The sequence below is a fragment of the Ursus maritimus genome, unplaced genomic scaffold, assembly GCF_017311325.1.
Source record: "Ursus maritimus isolate PB19 unplaced genomic scaffold, ASM1731132v1 scaffold_16, whole genome shotgun sequence".
Classification (NCBI taxonomy): Eukaryota; Metazoa; Chordata; class Mammalia; order Carnivora; family Ursidae; genus Ursus; species Ursus maritimus.
This window is the reverse complement of record NW_024424008.1, coordinates 47,780,113-47,799,584: the sequence shown is the minus strand read 5'-3', so window position 1 is coordinate 47,799,584 and position 19,472 is coordinate 47,780,113. Positions and strand designations below refer to the sequence as shown.

The following is a 19,472-nucleotide window of genomic DNA, read 5'->3' as shown; positions in this document are numbered from 1 at the left end:
GGTAGGCTTGGTCCAGATTTGCGGGAGGAAAGCAGGCAGGTGGGCTGGCAGGTCTGGGCACCACCCCCCCCCGCTGGCCACCTATGTTAGGGGTACCCCACCTGCCTGCTATGGGCCGCAGCAAAGCCCCTGGCAGGGGGCTTGCCCACCCCACTCGCCCACCTGCTCAGGCTGGGAAGAGGAACAAAAAATCTAAGCCAGAGAGCCTAGAGAGGTGCCGAAAGGAGAGGAAACCCAGTGGTTGCTATGACGATGGGGTCTTGGTGCCCAATTTGCATAGGGCGATGATTTCCATACTGCAGGGTGAATTTCCATATCCCTGCCTCAAAGCCTGTTGGGGCGGGGAGGGGGAGAGGGGAGAGGTCATTTGAAATTCAAATGAGGATGATTAAGGTTTTCTTGAGGAGGGAAGCTCGGACAAAGGGGGTGAAGCCGGCTGGCACATGTCTGCCCCAGGCTCAAAGTTATCAAAGGGAGGCGGCACTTGGCTGACTCCCTCCCACCCCGCCTCCACAGGCCGCAGGAGGGCTGACAGAGGTCAGGCTGGGCTGGATGCTTGTGGCCTTTGCCTCCTGGTAGAACCGGGTAGGTCCCCCTCCCGCCCCTGGACTCAGTTTACCCCTCCACGTCCTGAGGACGCTTGAGCTCAGAGCCAACCACTGAGTGTGTTCTGCTTCTGGACTCGAGCCTCCCTCCCTCTGGTGACCACAGACTGGTCATCTCAGTTTTTCTACCCATGACATTGGAAAAACAATCTGTCATTTCTTGTTTGTCTAAGGAGATGTGAGGACAGACGGATTCTAGCCTCTACCACCTACCTGTGCTCTCAGACAATCACTTGCCATCCTTGGGCCCGAGTGTGTGCATTGGATGACGGGGTGACCTTGAGGGTCTCTAAAATCACTTCTAGCTCTACGATACTGTGGTGTGAGAGCGCTCCGATCCTCTGCACCCTCCGCTTATTATTTGTAAGACGCTTGGAATGATGCGAACTGCTGCACCCCTGCCCCAGCTCCCCAAGGTGCCGCCATGAGGAGTGTAGACTTTGGAGCCAGAGTCTGTAGGAGAATCCCAGCTTCCCTGCTTACTGGTTTTATGACCTTGGGCTAGTTACTTAATGGTTCCTTGCTCAGTTCCCTAGTCTGTAAAATGGGGGTAATGATCGTACCTATCTCACGAGGGTGCTGGAAGGGTTGAACGCGTCAATATTTAACTTAAACACGTTTACCTTGGTGCCTGCCACAGAGTGATGCTGTTTGCTAGTGTTAGTATGAGAAGCAGCAAGTGTCCACGCAGTGGGGCAGGGACTCAACAGCCAATCCAGGGAACCTCTATGAACAATATAGACGGTCTCCCGAGTAGAGCTTCCTATGAATTCATTCCCTTTGGCCAACTCGCTGTTGTAGCCACTTGTATTTGGGAGTGAGAAGCCTGCGTCAGGGAAGGGCCCAGGAGCAGCCCTCGATAAGGGGTCACCCCACGGAGCGCCTCCCTGGCTAGAGGGGCCAGTTACCTCCATCCCTGTGGGCTCCTTGTACAGATCCTGACTCAAGCTTGTCTTTACTTCTTAGAAAATAGAGAAATGACAGGAAGAAGGGGAGGGAGCAGGTAGAGAGACCCCCTCCTCCCAGGACCCAGTGCTAAGGGACAGGCCAGGTTTAATGAGATTAGGTGACACTGCTAGTTCTGGAAAATCTAAAGGTCCTTTACTTCCTTCGAGTTTCTACAGCCTTGCCTGGTGGATGGACGTGGGCTTGAGTTTCTGCTCAGTGATTTGCTAATCAGGAACCTTGGGCAGGTCGATGAAGCCCTCTGAGCCTCCTTTCCTCATCTGTGAAATGGGGATAATAAGAGCACATACTCATAGGCGGTTGTAAGGATTAAATGCTGCATGTGTATAAAATGTTTACTACAGAGCTTGGTGCGTAGTAAATGCTCAATAAATGTCAGCTACTAATTATTCCTTATTATTTGAAAACAGTGTTCTGCTGCCAGAATGTTTGAAAATTCTCTGATCTCGTCCTATTCTCCCGTTTTATGGGGGGAGAGACTGGGGTCAGAGAAGGGGAATGACTTTCCCAAGGTCACGGTGGGGATGTGAGAGGGAGGTTTCTTCAGGAACACCTTCCCCCACCCCAGAGGCAGTATCCTCTGTCCTTTGTTTTTGTTTTGTCCTTTCCTGGGATTAAGCCTCCCCCCCCCACCACCCTTCTCTCAGAAGCGGCCCCTCCAGCCCCAGAGGGGAGAAAGACCTTACTCTACAAGGGGGAAAGCAGAGAGCAAGGTGGTGGGGTCTGGGCCCAGCGGTGGGCTGTGTGACCTAGGACAAGCCCCACCGTCTCTGAGCCTCTAGTCACTGGTGAAACAGGAGTCCTGTCGACCTCCCAGGCAGGTGGGGTGGGAATCAAATTCGAACTGGGGATGGCAATGAGCAGCACAGCAGAGGGGCGAAGCCGGTGTGTGTCGCCGTGATCAACGTGTGTTGGCAAGGGTGCTGGCCCTGCAGCCAGAGCTCTGAGGGCCAAGTTCCTTTCCGCTCCCCCCATGCTCCCCGCCCTCAGTGCTGGCACTGGGACCCAGCCTCAGTTTCCTGGTCTGGAGAACAAGGTGTGAGGAAGGAATGAGACGAGAGTCTATCGGTGGCAGCTTTTGGACACATGAGTGGTTGCACAAGTGTGAGATAGGAGCTCCGTCCGAGCTTTCTTCCTACGCACGGGCCCCTCTGAGCCGCACAAGGACACCTGCGTGCCCACAGGAGAGCCGGAGCCCAACCGTGTGGCCCTCTCCGCCGGCTCCAACTGCCCTTCTCACCCCACCTCTCTCTGCTCCGGGAAGAGGGCTAGGAGAGAGCTGCTCAGTCTCCGACTGACCTTACGCCTCTGAACCTCTTCCTTCCCAAGGCTGGGCCAAGGGCAGAACGGTGCTGGGCTGGAGTCAGCCTGTGAAGAACCCCCACGGGTGTCGTGCGGACTCAAGTCTGGGCATTGAGCTGCAGGGAGTAGTTCCTGCTGTGCCGTTTATTACCTCTATGACCTTGGGCTCATCACTTGTCCTCTCTGGGACTCAGTTTCCTTACCTGTAAATGGCGGGGATAGCATTAGGAAGGAGTCTCTAGTCCTCCATGAAATACTCCTGATAGAAAAATCGTAGGCGGGGGGCTCGTTAGTGCAGCCAGGACCCTGGGCTTACGAACAGAGCTCTTCCCTTGGAGTGGGATGTTTCTTGTTTTCCAGGCTCAGGGGACTCTGAGTTGAGACTCTGGCAGGGCCCTGGCTCTTCTGGCCACATTCCTTGCCGCAGGGACCTGAGTCCCTGGCCTGTTTTTCTGGAACTTGGCGCATCCGCCCGAATGCTCCTTCAGCATAGCTGCTGACGGCGCTGCCCGCGTTGGGCCAGCAGGAGGTGAGGGGGTACCGTAGGGGAGCCCCGGGGAGTCCCAGCTACAGCTCAGGCTGAGAAGCAATGGGGATTGTAGGGCCTAAAAAATGAGAAGACCATGTGAGGACCCTTTCGTTTGTCAAAGAACATCATGACAGTTGGCAGAGGGAGCTGGGGACGGTGGGCTTCCCGTCCAGCCAAGGGGGGCCACGGAGCCTCTTGTGTCCACTGCGGCTCGGCCCCAGGCTCCCGATCCGTGGAAAGGGACCGGAGAGCAAGACTTCAGGGGTCAATGTCACCAGCATGTGTGTGTGGAGGAAAGACGTCGCTCACATGGGCCATGTCACGAGGAATCCCTGGTGAGGTTTGCTCTGCTGCTCTCTCTTGGGGTAGAGAGCAAGAAGCTTTAAATCATGAACATTCCCAACTCCACAGGTGGTTGGAGGTCAAGGAACCTGAGAGGTCATCCTGTCCTGGGGTAGCAAATGGGTCTCTTCAGGACAGCTCATTCTGACCGTCGGTGGTAGTCGCTGAGCAGGGATGTTAGGACAAGGAAGAGGGTGCAGTGACGTATTTGTGGTACGTCCCTGGGCATGGCCTGCACCCACATGCATGTCTGCATTTGCCGTGTACACCCCCAGAGGTCAGGTGACTTGACTGAGGTCACTGAGCTAGTGGAGACCTGGGGGCCAGATAGCCCCTGACCCCTAAGCTAGGACGTGTCCTCCTCTCCATCCCAGGTCCTGCGTCCCGTTCTTCAGGGGGTCCTCCTCGGCATTTGCAGACAGAAACTTTTTTGTTTTAATATTTAAGGGAAATTGAAGGCTACGGAGATTAAGCCACTTGCCCCAAGTCCAGCGTAAAACAGCCTTTGAAGTAACCCTCGAGCTCAGTTTCCCGTGTGTTCTCTGTACAGAACTCTGACCATTAGGCAACACTGCCAGTTCCTTGGAGGAATCTCAAGTATCAGAAAAGGTAGGCATGGTGTCTGTGGGGTCCTGGAAAAACACTGCGTTGACTGGTTTAAATGACTGTGCCGGGAAGTGTCTCCTGCTCTGCTCTGGTAGCCGGCCGCGCGGCAGCATTTCCCAGGTCCTGGGAGCTTTCATCACGGCTCTCCCGGGAAGAGCCCGCCAGCTGCCAAGTGGTTCTAAAGTGGCCCTGGAAGTCTTACTGGGTTATACTGGGTGCGGAGAAGCAGCCCAGAATTGGGAGAGGTTCAGCCCCACTGCTGAGTACTCTGCACTGTTTACCAGGCAGAAGTGAAAAATCCTGCTTGGACAGTTCTCCATTCTTGTGCTTCCACCTCCCTCCCCAGAGAATTGCTCCCCAGGCAAACTCACATCCCGGTGCTGCCAAAGCTATGTAAATCAGCAGCTCTGCCACTCCACAGAGGGCCTGTCCTACCATCTACTGTCCTACCCTCTTGTCTCTTGTCGGCCCCGGGGTCCTGATAGGTTGTACGCATGACTTGACCTGCCTGAGACTCGGTCTCCTCATCTGTGAAATGGGGTGAATAATAATGCTTCATCTTCCCGAAGGCAGGGAACTTGCCCCGATGATCTCCTGAGGTCTCCCCCAGGCGCACGAGCCAGGGTTTCCAGGTGTTGGCTCTCTCCCTGCTTTCTTGCTGGAAGCCTCATGGCCCAGAGATTGCCAGGGGGCCATGAGACCCCAAAGAAGCTGGGAGAGACCCCAGTGGGTGGCCCTTCCAGCATAGATCTTACTCATTTACCCCCAAGACCTCCAAATGGGGGATTCTAAAGCTTCCTCCTCGAGCACTGTCTTCCCTCCCTCTTCCCTTCTGTGTGCTTACCTTTTGTCTGTGTGCAGAGCAAACAGGACAGAGGGAAATGATAAGAAGAGCTCTTTGGTCCTTCCCATGCCTCCTTCTGCCTATGCTGCAGACAGGGACCAGTTTCTGGGAGGAGAGAAAAAAGCCCTGGGGCATTTCAATCAGCTGCATTAAGTAGAAAGACTTCAGACTTGGTAGGAATTTTAGAGGTTCCCTGAAATCCCCCTCTCGATGCCATCAAATTGTCCCTTGATTCAAGAACCACTTCTGTAGCACCCCTGGTTGAGTATCCCTAGCAATGGGGAGCCTGTCGATGTGTCACTGCTGAACCGATCCACTTTTCACAAAATTCTTCCTCCTGCTGCGATGAAGCCTGTTTTCCAGCAGCCTCGCCAGTGGCCCTGCTCTGCTCTTTGCTGCTGTGGGCTAAGCCAGGTTCACTTCCATGCCAATATTTGGAGAGGAAGGAAAAGTCCTCTGATATTTATTTAAGCACTTACTATGCACCAGGCACCGTGCCAAGTGCTTTCCAATGTTCCCTCATTGAATTGTTTTTAATTTTTTTTTTATTTTGCGAAACCTCAGATGTAGGGAAAAGATAGAACACAGCTAATGCACAGCCATACACCCATCACCTGGATTTAATAACTGTCAACATCTCACCATATTCCCTTTATCCATTTGTTTCTGAAGTCCTCTTTTTTTTCCCCCCCTTTTCAACTTTTCCTTGTGGACATTTTCAAACACACATGACAAGAGAGACGAATACAATGAGCCCCCCCCCCCCCATCCTCATTGCCTACCCTCAACACACATCATGTTTCTGCCCTTCCTGCTGCTGGAATATTTTCTTATAAATTCTTGACATTGCAACATTTCCATCCTAAATACGGCAAGGATGCGTCTGCAAGACCGAAAGACCTATTCCTTCTTAACTACCATACCGTTATTACGCTGAAAATGAATTTCTCATTTAATTCTCATGGCAACGTCACAAAGAAGGTTTTATGTAAAAGCAAGTGTTCTCTAGGTTAAATCTCCTGTCCTCATCTGGCGCAACATCTGGGCCCCTGACCATCTCGGTCCTTGTGCTCCGCAGCCCAGTTCATCCAGCCGATGCCCTGCACTGGGCACGATGCTCTGGGTCGGGCAGCTGCCTTGGTCTGCACGTCCACGAACGCACGGGGCCGCCTTAGCTTTTTAAGCAGCTACACCACACACACACACAACACACTTTGGGCTCATCCTGAGCTTCGGTCGGTTCAAAAATCTCCTTTTCTGTGGTTTCTTTTCCACGTGGGATACTCTAACGTCAGCCTCCCCTCGCGTCCCCGCCTCGCGAGGAGCCGCGATTGGTTTATTTCCAAATAATGTCTGCCAACAAACAGACATGAGAATTCTTTCTTCATTTTTGGTTTTCTTTTTCGGCAGGGGAGGCATATCGGATTTCTTTAGGACAGTCAGCCTCTCTCAAAATGTAACATGCAGAGGACAGACATTTCAGTGGCCGAATGGCTTACACTCTGCACGCTTGAATGTCTAGTCACCATGCGTATCAGCTATGATTATTGTTATTGTAGTTTGAAGTTGGTTATTGGTGTTGTTGAAAAAGTTTTTTATGAGGCTTCCCATCGTAGCATGGAGTGTTGTATTTTTTCAGCTTTATTGACGTGCAAGTGATAAAATTGTAAGATATTCACATCGTATGTCATGGTGATTTGGGAATGTGTATCCACTGGGAAATGATCCCCTCATTCTGGTTAATTATCACACCCATCACCTCACCTATTTACCTTTTTTTGTACGTGAGAGAACCTTTCAGTTCTACTCTTAGCAAATTCCATGATACAGTAGCGTGCTATCAACTATAGTCACCGTGCTTTCTATGATATCCTCAGACTTTATTCATCTTACAGCTGAAAGTTTGTACCGTTTTACCAACTTCTCCCTATGCCCCCACCCCCTCAGCCTCGGGCAACCACTTTTCTACTCTCTCCTGCTCTGTTCCTATGAGTGTGACTTTTTTTTTTTTAAGATTTTATTTATTTATTTGACAGAGATAGAGACAGCCAGCGAGAGAGGGAACACAGGCAGGGGGAGTGGGAGAGGAAGAAGCAGGCTCCCAGCGGAGGAACCTGATGTGGGACTCGATCCCAGAATGCTAGGATCACACCCTGAGCCGAAGGCAGACGCTTAACGACTGCACCACCCAGGCGCCTCTATGAGTGTCGGGCAGTTCTGTTACATTTTACCTTGTTGGTTTTGGCTTCCTGTTAGAACATAACAAAATATTTTCTAATCCTGATTCTATCATCCAGTTTTCTGCATTAATCTCCCTTTCTGCTTTCTGCTTTTTTTTTTTTTTTGAGATTCCACATGTAAGTGATACCATGCAGTATTTGTGTTTTTCTGTCTTATTTCACTTAGCATAATGCCCACAAGTTCCATCCATGTTGTCACGAATGGCAGGATTTCCTTTTTTCTCGTGGCTGAATAATATTCCTCTGTGTGTGTGTTTATTTTTTCTAAAGATTTTATTTATTTATTTATTTGTTTGTTTATTTGAGGGAGAGGGAGAGAGAGAGAGCATGAGTGTTGGGGGGGGGAGGGACAGAGGGAGAAGAGAAGCAGACTCCCCACTGAACAGAGAGTCTGACATGGGGCTGGATCCCAGGACCCTGGGATCATGACCTGAGCTGAAGGCAGGTGCTTAACCTACTGAGACACGCAGGCGCCCCTGTGTGTGTGTTTAAATAAACAACATCTTCCTTATTTGTCCATTGACAGACACTTAGGTTGTGTCCATATCTTGGCTATTGTGAATATTGCCACAGTGAACGTGGGGGTGCAGATATCTCCTTAATAGCATTGTTTTCATTTCCTTTGGAGATATGCCCAGGAGTGGGATTGCTGGGTCATACGTAGCCGACCGTCTTCCAGCTGGGTAGCACTTTGTGCAACTTGACTACTTTAGTGGACTACCCAACATAAAGCAGGAGAGCAGATTTCTGGGCTAGCGTATTCGTTAAAACAGAATTCCCTAATTGAAAAAAGAATCTCTAGTTTACTTTTTTCGCTTTCATTTTTGTTGAGGTTAAAAAAAAATAACATAAAAATTAAACAAAAAACATAACATTTAAACATGAAATGTACCATCTTAACCATTTCTAAGTGTACAGCTCAGCCTCCCTGTCTTTCGCATATACCGTTGGTTTTGTTTAACCTAAGTGCAGGGCTTTACATTTAGTCCTGTTACATTTTACCTTGTTGGTTTTGGCTCCCTGTTAGAACATAACAAAATATTTTCTAATCCTGATTCTATCATCCAGTTTTCTGCATTAATCTCCCTTTCTGCTTTGAATCACTTCCAAGTTCGATCAGCATTTATTTACCTAAGCTGTTGATCAAAGTCAAACCCTTGGTTTCTCTGTATCAGCCACCGGATGCAGTGCCTTTTTTTTTTTTTTTTTAATGTAAGCTCTAGGCCCAACGTGGGGCTGGACCTCAAAACCCCAAGATCAAGAGTCACATGCTCTGCTGACTGAGCCAGCCAGGCGTCCCATGCAGTGCCTTTATTGGGAAAACTGTATGAGTGTAGGAGTTGAGAAATCAAGCTTTGGTCTTGATTCAAGTTCTCTGAGGCTGTATGTCCTCTGCAAGGTGCTTCCCCTCTGAGTTTGGACTTCAGTGTCCTTCCAACTCTTCCTTCTGTGTGTCTTCCTGCTTTGTTTTTCCTGCAAGCAGCTGCCACCTTCCAAAGAGGGAGCCAGGGCTTGGAAATGCGATGTGTTCGACGTTTCTGCACATGGTTGCACCTGGTACTTTCTCAGGTCAGAACCAAAGATCTGTTTTTGGAGCAGTTCCTTAGTAATTTGGATCAAACACATGGTCATTCAGCACCTGCTGAGTATTGGACACCTTTAGACACTTGAGGTACAAAGATGAATAAGATATAATAATGCTGGCCTTTAGGAGCTCATGATTTCATGAGAGAAACAAACACATGAACCACTGGGTCTTAAAAAAATGGGATATGTGCAATAAGAGATAAAAATAAGAGGTGTGGAAACACAGAGAAAATCCCTTATTTTGCTTTGGGTAAGTTCATGGAGGCTGTGACATTTGAGTTTCGTATTAGAGGACGAGTGTGTATTTTCTAGGGAGAGAAGGGCACAGGAGATGCAAAGTCCCTAACATAAGACCAGGCTTGGCCTGGATAGAGGAGTGGCCCAGGATGTCTGGAGCCTGGCTCTGTGACTGGGTAGCGCCTCCCAGCTCACAAACATGCTCACCAGCTTTCTTTCATCTGAGCTTTACTATATTCCTGGAAAGGGGGTGGGGGGGAATTATGACCTTATTTTGCCGCTGAGAAGCCTGAAGCTCTGGAGCTGCCTGCCTTGACCCAACTCACACCGCCTGGGAGTGATGCAGTCAAGGCTTGAACCTCCGTTCTCTGACTTCAAGTCCAAGACTGTTTCCAAGTACGCCCTGCTGCTCCTCCACAGAGCATTGCAAAGGGGTAGAAAATACGTTTCTGATGATCATGGACCACTAGTTCACCTAATATGATCACTGCATGCTCTCCTTTCTCTGAGAAAGAGGAACACCTTCCTCGCTGTGTCAAAGACGAATACATTGAGTCCTGGGAACGGCTCGCCAGTCGTCTCTCAATCTAGAGTGTTAGCAGTGGAATCAGAACCAGAACAGGAATTGCTCTGGGGAGCTGAGCCCTCCCTACGTGCCCAGCCCTGAGCTAGAGAGCACTCTCAGCTCTGTTGGAGCATCAGGGGCCGGTCTCCTTGTGAGGTCCTGGCCAACTCCGGTACCTCATTCACTTAGCCTGGGATTCAAGGAGGATTAGGTGCAGATACCATGCGGGTAAGAGTAAATGTGATGAGAAGGAGAAATGTCCTCACTAGGCTCCAAGGGCGGCAGGTGCATCCTCATGAAAAGGGGCCTCTTGAGAAGGGCCATGGGAAAACTTCTAGGCAAGAGAGATGGTTCATTTTGTTGGCTGGCGAGTTTTAAAATTAAACTCCGAATTCTGCTTGCTCATCATTTCCTATTTTGTGGATCTCATAAATAACGTGATAATTCCATTCATAGAAATCAAAAGCAAAGATCTTCTTTAATTGTCCACAAAGCTGATGAGCTCCTCAAAGTCAAACTTGGCCCTCCACCGTTTCTCTCACTGTAGTATCACCTCCTTCTGGAAACATCTTCTCCTCTTACCTCCCAGTCACCATACTCCTTGCCTGGTCTTCCTCTTACTCAAGGGTGCACTCTTTCTCAGTCTCCTTTGCTGGCTCTTTATCATCATCCCAGCCATGATCCTTCTTTCTTCTTCATCTGGACTCAGTTCCTTTGTAACCTCACTGAGCCCTGTGGCTTTAAATGCCACCTCTAAGCAGGTAATCAGGTTATACTTCTGACCTCACAGCTCTCCTGAGTCCAAACTCACTTTCCCGCCTCTCCTGGGATATCTCATTGGCATCTCAAACTTAACACACTCACAAACATAGCACTCGATGTTCTACCACCAGCCTGCCCTTCCCGGAGTCAGCCCCATCTCCAGGAATGGCAACACCAATTATTCCATCGAGAAAGCCCAAATCCTAGAAATCATCCATGATTCCGCTTCTTCCTTGCACCGCACCTCCCATCCATCAGCCAGTCCCGTCAGCTATCGATTCAAAATTCATTCTAAATCCAGGCTTTTCTCACCACCTCCATGGTTACTGTCCCTCCCGCTCCACTGCCCTTTCTCATCTGGGCCACAGCAATACCTCTCAACTGGTCTACCTTCCTGCTCTCTAACCCCCTACCACCTCATCACCGCAGGTTTAAACACTGAAGGCAGATCACGTGACTCCTCTGCTTGAACCCTCTATCACTTCCTGTCGTCCTTCAGCTTTCACCACAACCCGTCTGCCAGACCCACGTCATCTTGCCCCCGATGACCCCATTCTTCTGCCATACTAGCCTCATTACTATGCCTCAGTACACAAGCCTGCTCTTGCCTTAGGTCCTCTACTTCTGTTTGGAATGATCTTCCTCAGACCTTCGAAAGGTTGCATCCTCACTTCACGGGGTGAAAACGTCACCTCCCCTGAGTGGCCTTCCCAGACCACCTGCTTATGAACAGCCTCTGACACGCTCTTCCCCTGACAAAGCATTACTGCTCTTCACAGTAATTATCACTAAATGAAATTCTATATTTATTTTCTTACTCATTTTATGTCTCCTCAGCTCAAAAAAGAAGTCAGGGACTTCTGCCGTCTTCTCCAGGATTGTATTCCCAGTGTCTAGTACCTAGAGTAGGCTGTGGAAATGCGTGTTGAATGAATGAATTTGCTCTTTTGTCAGGTTTTAAAATTACTCCTGTCTGGCCAACTTTACAATGTCATGGAAGGATTTTTTTTAAAGATTAAAGCTCCTCAAAAATTAAACTCTAGAACTACCAAATTATCTAGCAATTCCCCTTCTGGGTATTTATCCAAAGAAAACAAAGACGCTAACTCAAAAAGATATCTCCCCTCTCCAAGTTCAATGCAGTATTATTTAATCATATCCAAGACATAGAAACAATCAAAGTGTCCACTGGTGGAGGTATAAGTAAAGAAAATATGCCATGTGTGGGTATATATGCACACATAACATGGGCTATGAAACATTATTCAGCCATGAAAAAGAATGGAATCTTGCCATTTGTAACAACATGGACAGAACTTGAGGGCATTATGTTATGTGAAATAAATCAGACAGAGAAAGACAAATACCATATGATCTCACTTATATGTGAAATCTAAAAAGCAAGCAAACAAACAAAAAACAAACAAACAAAGACCAAGCTCGTAGATATAGAGAACAGATTGGTGGTCGCCAGAGGTGGGGGATGGGGATAGATGAAATGGGTAAAGGGCGTCAAAACTTCCAATTATAAAATACAATAAGTCTTGGGGATGTAATGAACAGCATGGTGACTATAGTTAATAAAGCTGGATTGCATATTTGAAAGTTGCTAAGTAAAAATTCTCATCAGAAGAAAAAAATGGGTAACTGTATGGTGATGAGTGTTCGCTAGACTTACGGCAGTGATCAGTTAGTTCACAATGTATGAAGAGGTTGAATCATGTTGTACACCTGAAACTAATATAATGTTATATGTCAGTTACACCTCAATTAAAAGAAAAGATAAAAAGCAATTTTACCTATGAGTCTATCTCTCTGTGCAACTGCTTTCAGTGTGTGGGCCCTTCCTACCTTTAGCTCCCCTTGCGGATTTTATATATTATCTTAATTGACCTCAAAATCAGGCTGCTATCCAGAGGTCACTCCGTATATGCCTGCCTCAGGACTCCATCCCTCTTCATCCTCTGCTCTCGTCTTGCTGGCCAGTTGCTGGAGCAGATGTCCTCACAACCATACAGGAAAGGGCACACTTCCCCATCCTCAGTTAGAACAGAGCAGGGCAAGGGGGCTTAAGTTAAAACTCCAGAGGATTCTCTTAGATCCCATTCATTCTTCTACCATGCATTTCTTGAGACCCTGGGCGGGGTTAGGAACGGTGGTAGCCATTGAGAATGGATGTCATGTCCCCATTTTCACGGAACTCGTAGACTCCTGGGAGAGAGAAGCCCACAGAAAAGGAATGGCGTGATGTGCCATGCGGTGGTAGTGAGGGCTCCTGGGGCCCAGAGCAGAGCAGGACTAACGCACTCTGTGAGAGGGCGTGGTGCGTGAAAGTACGGAAATGGGAGAGGCTTGGTGTGTTTGCACATGAGCTCAGGATACCTGGGACGGAGCAAGCTGGGATCCTGAGGGACAGTCATAGGGGGAATTGTGGGTTGTGCTAAGAAACAGAGACTTTATCCCAAAGTTATTGACGAGCCAATGAAAAGCAGAAGAATTTCCTGATTGAAAGTTCTGAATTCATTCACTTGTCCATTTATTCTTTCACTCAACCAGTGTATTTTGAACCCCTGTTATGTACGAAGCCCAGAGCTAGGCTCGGAGCGTACGGTATTTAGTGAGTAGTCATTGTCCTCGCTCTTACAGAGCCAGCCAGCCGTGGTGCACAAAGGCAGCTCGTTTGGTGGCTCTCGCCAAAGAGAGTTGTTGTGGTTTTTTTTTAAAGGTTTTATTTATTTATTTGACAGAGTGGGGGGGGGGAGAGCACAGGCAGAGGGAGCAGCAGACAGAGGGAGAGGGAGAAGCAGACTCCCTACTGAGCAGGGAGCCCGATGCAGGGCTCGATCCCAGGACCCTGGAATCATGACCTGAGCTGAAGGCAGATGCTTAATGGACTGAGTCACCCAGGCTCCCCCACTGCCATAGAGAGTTATAGGAAAAGGAAACTTTATTGCAGCTAACAATGGAAGCAAATCCCCTAACAATAGGTGTATATGTAAGCAAATTACGGTCCCCAGAATAGAATATTAAGGAACCATTAAAAACGGTGTTTGCAAGCATAGGAGAAAAAAAAGACGGATGGTGCCCCTTAACAGTATAGGGGAAATATTAATGATGTTCACTGGAAAAAGCAGGGTAAAATTTATACAGAGCGGTGAATATCAATGAGGAAAAACAAGCATAAAAAAAGACCATAACATATACAAAAATATGAATTACAGTTGCCCCTCAGCAGAGTGATTTTTCTGCTAGGTTATACTTTTTCTGTACCAAATATTTTTTCTCTATTAAGCGCACATTTACTTGTCCCACCATAACTTGTTCTGTTATAAAAGGAAAGAGATGAAGAGACAAGAAATGAGAGCCAGAGGGGAGAAAGCAAGGACAGACACCTGTCTACCTGACATGACTTAAGGGTCATCTCTCCAGGAGGGCTGGGATGGGGCAACTGCGTTAGGACCCGCGGCTGGTCATTCCTTGCTTAGCCACGACAGCCTGCGCTCTGCGATGTCAAGTTCCATCCCTGGTGACTCCGTGTGACCTCAGACAAGCCAGTCTTCCTGGTTCGAGGAGGTATTCCAAAGACCTCTCCAGGAAACAGGATAAGTAGGAGGATCTTTGGCCGCAGGGGGAGCGGGTGTTCCTTTTCGAAATCTAGACAAGCTTCTCCCCGCATCTCCATTTCCCTCTAACCTTCAGTCTGTTCGAATCCTGCTAGCAACTCATATTTTCATTTTTATCTCTTACAGGAAATGATCGAAATGGCCTAGATTTCAACAGGCAGGTAAGGTCTTTCAGAAAGAAAACCTTTATTCTATTGATGTTGGGGTGGGAGGGGTGGCCACTTAGACCACGTCAGGTGCGGGAGATATAAAGAAGATCATGTCAAGTTTGAGGGTGTTTATTCATAGGCTCGGTAGCTTTCAGGCTTGGGGGTCCCCCCCGCCCCAGTCCACAATCCAGTGTTGGGTCTCCACTATCCCCTCAAAAGAGTGCTGACCAATGGAGCACTTATGTAGGATTACGTGCTTGGCTGATATGGTGCAGAATTTAAGACCACAGCTCTCTTCCCATCACGGCGTTTAGTCTGAGTTGCCTCTTGGGTGAGTCGGTCTGTGTGGACCGACTATATGGAGAGGAATGTATGAAGGTACCAAGGAAGGAGGGCCTGGGACCCTCAGGGAACTCCTGATGGAAAGGGGAAGATAGGGGACAAAAGAGGAGGAACAGAACACGAGAGCCCAGGACAAAGTATATAGCCTGGCTCAGTGGGACAGTGTAGACACAAGCTTGGCGCCTTTGGAGAAGGCCGAGTCATGTGAGGTTCGAGTTAGTCTGGGAGGGCTTCGGGTGGAGGCAGGTGGTATTGGACAGAGTGCGGGTTGGCCGGATGTGAAGGGAAGGTTGGAGCAGAAGGAAAGGACTTTTCCCCTTGATATCGGGCTGGCGGGAAGCCTGGGGGAGAGGGTTTGGACAGAGCATGATGCCAGAGCCAATGTGGAAGGGTAACTTGCGGGGAGGAAAGCTAAGGGGGTCTGAGTTTTCTCAGCTGAAAGATTAATGGATTCCCTAAATTTGGCCGGAGGCGTGGGGCATGTATACAATGCCGGGTGTGGGAATGCAAAGAATTTTGAGACATGATCTCTGCCCTGGAGGAGCTTATAGTCTAGCATGGGGAGAGAGAGAGAGACAGAGAGAGAGAGAAGGAGAGGGAGAGGGAGGAGAGAGAGACTCCTCAGGGAATAACCCTAATACGCTCACATCTCCGCTTCACTGGAGGTATGTAGAAAGCGTGGTGTCAAACAGAAATGGAAAGAGTTCATTCTTCCTGGGAGCTCAGGGCAGACTTCATGGAGGAGGTAATCTTTGAATCTAGCTCTAAAGGGTGAGTAGGAATCTCTCAGGCAGAGAAAAGCGGGGTGGAAGGGCAGAAAATCCCGATGTGGGGGTGCACCAGATAATCACGGGTTCCTTCTCGCTCTGATATTCTGCATCCAGGTTTAGGTGACGGTCTGAGGTGGGACTGGAGATCAGACTCCTTCATCTATACCGTGATTTGAAGTCACTACTAATGGTTCCTAAAGGGCTGGGTGCTTCGTGGGCCTATCCTTCGTGGTCAGAGAGCAATAATCTGGAGTCCAAAGCCAAAACCTCTTAGGCAAGCACTTTCTGCATTTTGTTCACTGTGGAAGTTGGCTAATGAGTGGAGGCCAACTTCTCTCTCTGTACTCGAGGCCTGAAGCAGAGAGAGGCTTCAGACTTAGCTACGAGGAGGGACTTGCCGCCAACATGGTTTATTAAACACCAGAACACGGTCTTTGAATATGAGACCGATTCTTCTCTCGGGGATAGTTTTGCCAGGTTTGCTTTAAGGGCGGGAGGATGGAGGAGATTCCCAAGGGTTCTATGATCCTGAAGGAAAGTCCGAAGCAGGTTGGGATGGGGCCTGTGCCCTGTGCTTTCCACCCCGAGGAGGCAGGCTGGCAGCCTGGGCGCCGCCTCTCACTGTCCCCGGCCCTTGGAGAGGATGCACGGGGAGGAGCCCATTCCACACCAAGATGTGACCACACCAGCCCAGTCCGGAGGTGGCCTGCTCCACAGGCCTGGTGGGTTTAACTGCCTATGTGATCTTTTGGAAATTTGAGAAACCCTCGTGCTTGGGACAAGGCTGGGGGCAGCCCCTGTGGCCCTAGGCAGCCTCCAGAGAGGCCCTGGGCCCTTTGAACGTCTTTTGGGGTGTGGTTTGTCCAACAGTCAGGAGAAAGTATGCTGGTTTCTGCCAGGAGCGGGCCTCGCTTGAGTTTGCTTCACTTAGCCGAGCCCCATGGGGTGGGTTGTTCCCTCCTCCCTCCCCTGGAAAGGGTTTTTGGATTTCTCATTACTGACAAGAACAGACATGACAGATCTTTCCTTTCAAGAAGGGGGAATTTTAGAGAAAGAGGCTCAGCCAGGTCACACTCCTTTACACTCTTACGCCGGAGCGCTCCTCTGCTCACGCGCATACACACCCATGCCCCCCCCCCCACGACTCCCCCCTGCTACCTGTCACTCTGTCCCTCAGTGCCATCCGACACGGACACCCACAGGTCCACGTTCACACCAGCTCTCCTGCAGACCCGGGATCTCTCAAGGCACTGCATTGACGGTCATACCTCCACACTTCAGGGAAGGAGGAAAGTAAACCAACATTCACTGCCTGCCAAGCTCTGTGCAAGGGGCTGTGGGCACTTTATCTCATTGAATTCTCACTACAAACCAAGGGTGACTATCCCCATTCGACAGGCGAGGAAGGCGCCTCCCAGGCAGCCCCACCTTTTTTTGGCAAAGGATTTGGAAGATTGGCTAATGTGCCGAAGGTCACATGATGGGCCAACCGGCAGAGTCAGGATTCGAACCCACATCTCTTGGACTCCAGAGCCTATCTTTCCCATGAAGCCCGGCTGCATCCTCCTCTCTACTCCCTCCACTCTCTGCTCCCGGCACACACACCATCCTCAGGGAGAGGCCTGGGAGCCAGAGGCTGAGTGTGACCTCACTGTGACTAACTGGGAGGAAATGGGAGGCAGAGGGTGTGGGGAAGGGAAGCAAGCGTGGTTGTGTAGGAGAAGCCTGGTATGGTACGGAGAAGGGGTTGGCAGACACCAGAGAGCACAGAATGAGCGGCTGCCCTTCGTCGAAGCCCCAGTTGGAAAGCCTCAGCCAGTTGGTGCAATTGGAAGTCGCAGCAGATCTTGGCTCAAGAGTCCTACAGTTGCATGAGCAAGGGCCACTGGCTCTTCAGGATGTTTCACACTGAGCCTGTTAACTTCCGGGTCCCAGGAAAGCAGCCTGAGCCTATGTGGAGGAGGACTGTGGGAAGACCCAGGGCCCAGAGGCAGTGTTACCCTGCCGTCCCTGGGAAGGATAAGAAAGTGGAGAGGCAGCAGGATAAGACCAGATCCCCGGATGGGGAGGAGGACGTCCTGGTGCCAATGCTGTTTCTCTACCTTTCACTAGTCGTTGCCCTTAGACAGACATCTTCATCTTCCTGGGCCTCAGTTTCCTCTCGGATAGAATGAAGACGCTTGTATGGGGTGATCTCCAAGCTCCTACAATCTGTCTCTTACGTTTCCTTGTTCTTTCTTGCCCTATTCTGACTAGTTGGTTTGACTCCCACTCTCCTTTCATTTCTTTCTCTAAAGAGAAATAGGAAAGAGAGTGTCCATTTCTTTACCCTGAGCTGGAGAGAGTGGGGGGGGAAAAGTCCCATGAAATCTTTCCAGTCTTTATGATTTCATGTAATCCAGTGAAAAGAATCATTTGAAATGTAGGGGCAGAGGCAGAAGGATCCAGCAGGCTGGATGTGGGGCCCATCATTCATTCTTTGAATGTTTAGTCATTCTGAAGCGCTGGAGAGCGGGTGTCATGAGTAAGAAGATAAATTACAAAACAGCACAGTGAATTCCGTACGAGATGGGTAACGCTGAGCTCCTGGATACCTGCCTGAGGACATCACCACAGAAATGGTGTCTGAAGTGGGGACAGGGAAAGAGCAAGGGATCTGACTGGTGGAGAGGGCAGCAAGAATTTTCCAGGCATAGCAGCCAGTGAGTGTGAGGGCTCACTTGAGAAAGGGCATGGCTTCAGGGGAAGTGTGAGAAGATGAACATGGGGGGAGTTGAGGCAGGAGAACCCGGAGCTGTGAGTCGGGCCAAGTTGTGAAGAACTTTGAATGCACAGCAAGGAATTTTCTCCTGTGGGCAGTAGGGAGCCACTAGGTGTTTTCCAGCATGACTCGTTTCATTTAATGGAAGGACATGAGAGGGGGTGTGGGTGAGGAGGGAAGGGAGGTTGAAGGAGAGGCCTGACGGAATGCTGTTGGGGTAGGAGAAGTGGGCAAAGTTCAGGAGACGGATTACAGCAAAGAGGTCAAGCACAGGAACACAGTCAGACTGCCTGGGCTGCAATCGTGGCCATGTGGCCGTGTGGCCTTGGGAAAATGCCTCACCTTCTATGTTCCTCAATCTCCTCATCTGGAAAATGGGGAGAACAATGGTACCTATCTCACAGAGTGGTTGCAAAGGTCAAATGAGAGCGCGTGTGCCTTTCAGATAAGCGTCTAGAGCATATAAGCTGTATGGGTATTTGCTATTTTTATGACCGTGTCAGTATGCATGGACAGACTCAGATTTGAGAGAGAGCTCTGGTAGAAGAAAAAGAGGATTTGGACAACAGCTTGGACTAGACGGCAAAGGAACGGGAAGGGTTCGGCGTGATTCTTAGATTTCTAAGCTTGGGATGCTAAGCATGGGAGGGACTGCAAGCAGAGCTCAAGAGGCCAGGAGGTGGGACAAGTATGTCCGGATGATGGAGGAGCTGGAAGGCAGAGAATGGGCTCTAGGTACCAATACACAGTGAGAAACTGGGATCTGGACCCGGGGGAGAGGTCAGGATGCATATCAGGGAGTCACCATTGAATCGTGTTAACTGAAATGGTGGGAGAGAGGAAGGCCCCCTAGAGATGGTGTGCAGAGTAGGATGGGGACCCTGGGAAGACCGGCAGAAGTATCACGTGTGGGACAGGCTGAGGAGTGGGTGCCTACAGATGAGACGAAGGAGGGCTGGTCAAAGGGACGGGGAGGAGAGCTGCACCCACAAAGGAGAGATGTTCATGGCAGTGGGGATAGCTGCAGCGTCAAGGGCTACAGAGGTACCGTAGCGCCCGAAGCCTGAAGACGGGTTCTGGGTTGGCAGTGAGACGAGCAGCGATGTCCTCATTGTGGTGTCTGTGCTAAGCACGGATGCCTGATTGCTGCAGGTGGGGGGCAAGTCAGAGTTCAGGAAATGAGGGAGAGACATGCTCATGAGGTGACAAAGCGGGGGGGGGGTATTGGCCTAAAGTGGAGAC

At 49.8% G+C, this 19,472-nt stretch overlaps 1 protein-coding gene across 1 annotated transcript in view; it reads left to right on the top strand.

Annotated features, from left to right (window-relative positions):
- Nucleotides 1-19,472, top strand: part of POU2F3 (POU class 2 homeobox 3) — a 68,286-nt gene that overhangs the window by 8,139 nt on the left and 40,675 nt on the right. Inside the window, exon 2 of the mRNA XM_008689963.2 lies at nt 14,335-14,369. Within this exon, the coding sequence (XP_008688185.2) occupies nt 14,335-14,369 (35 nt within the window). The remainder of the gene's footprint in view (nt 1-14,334; nt 14,370-19,472) is intronic.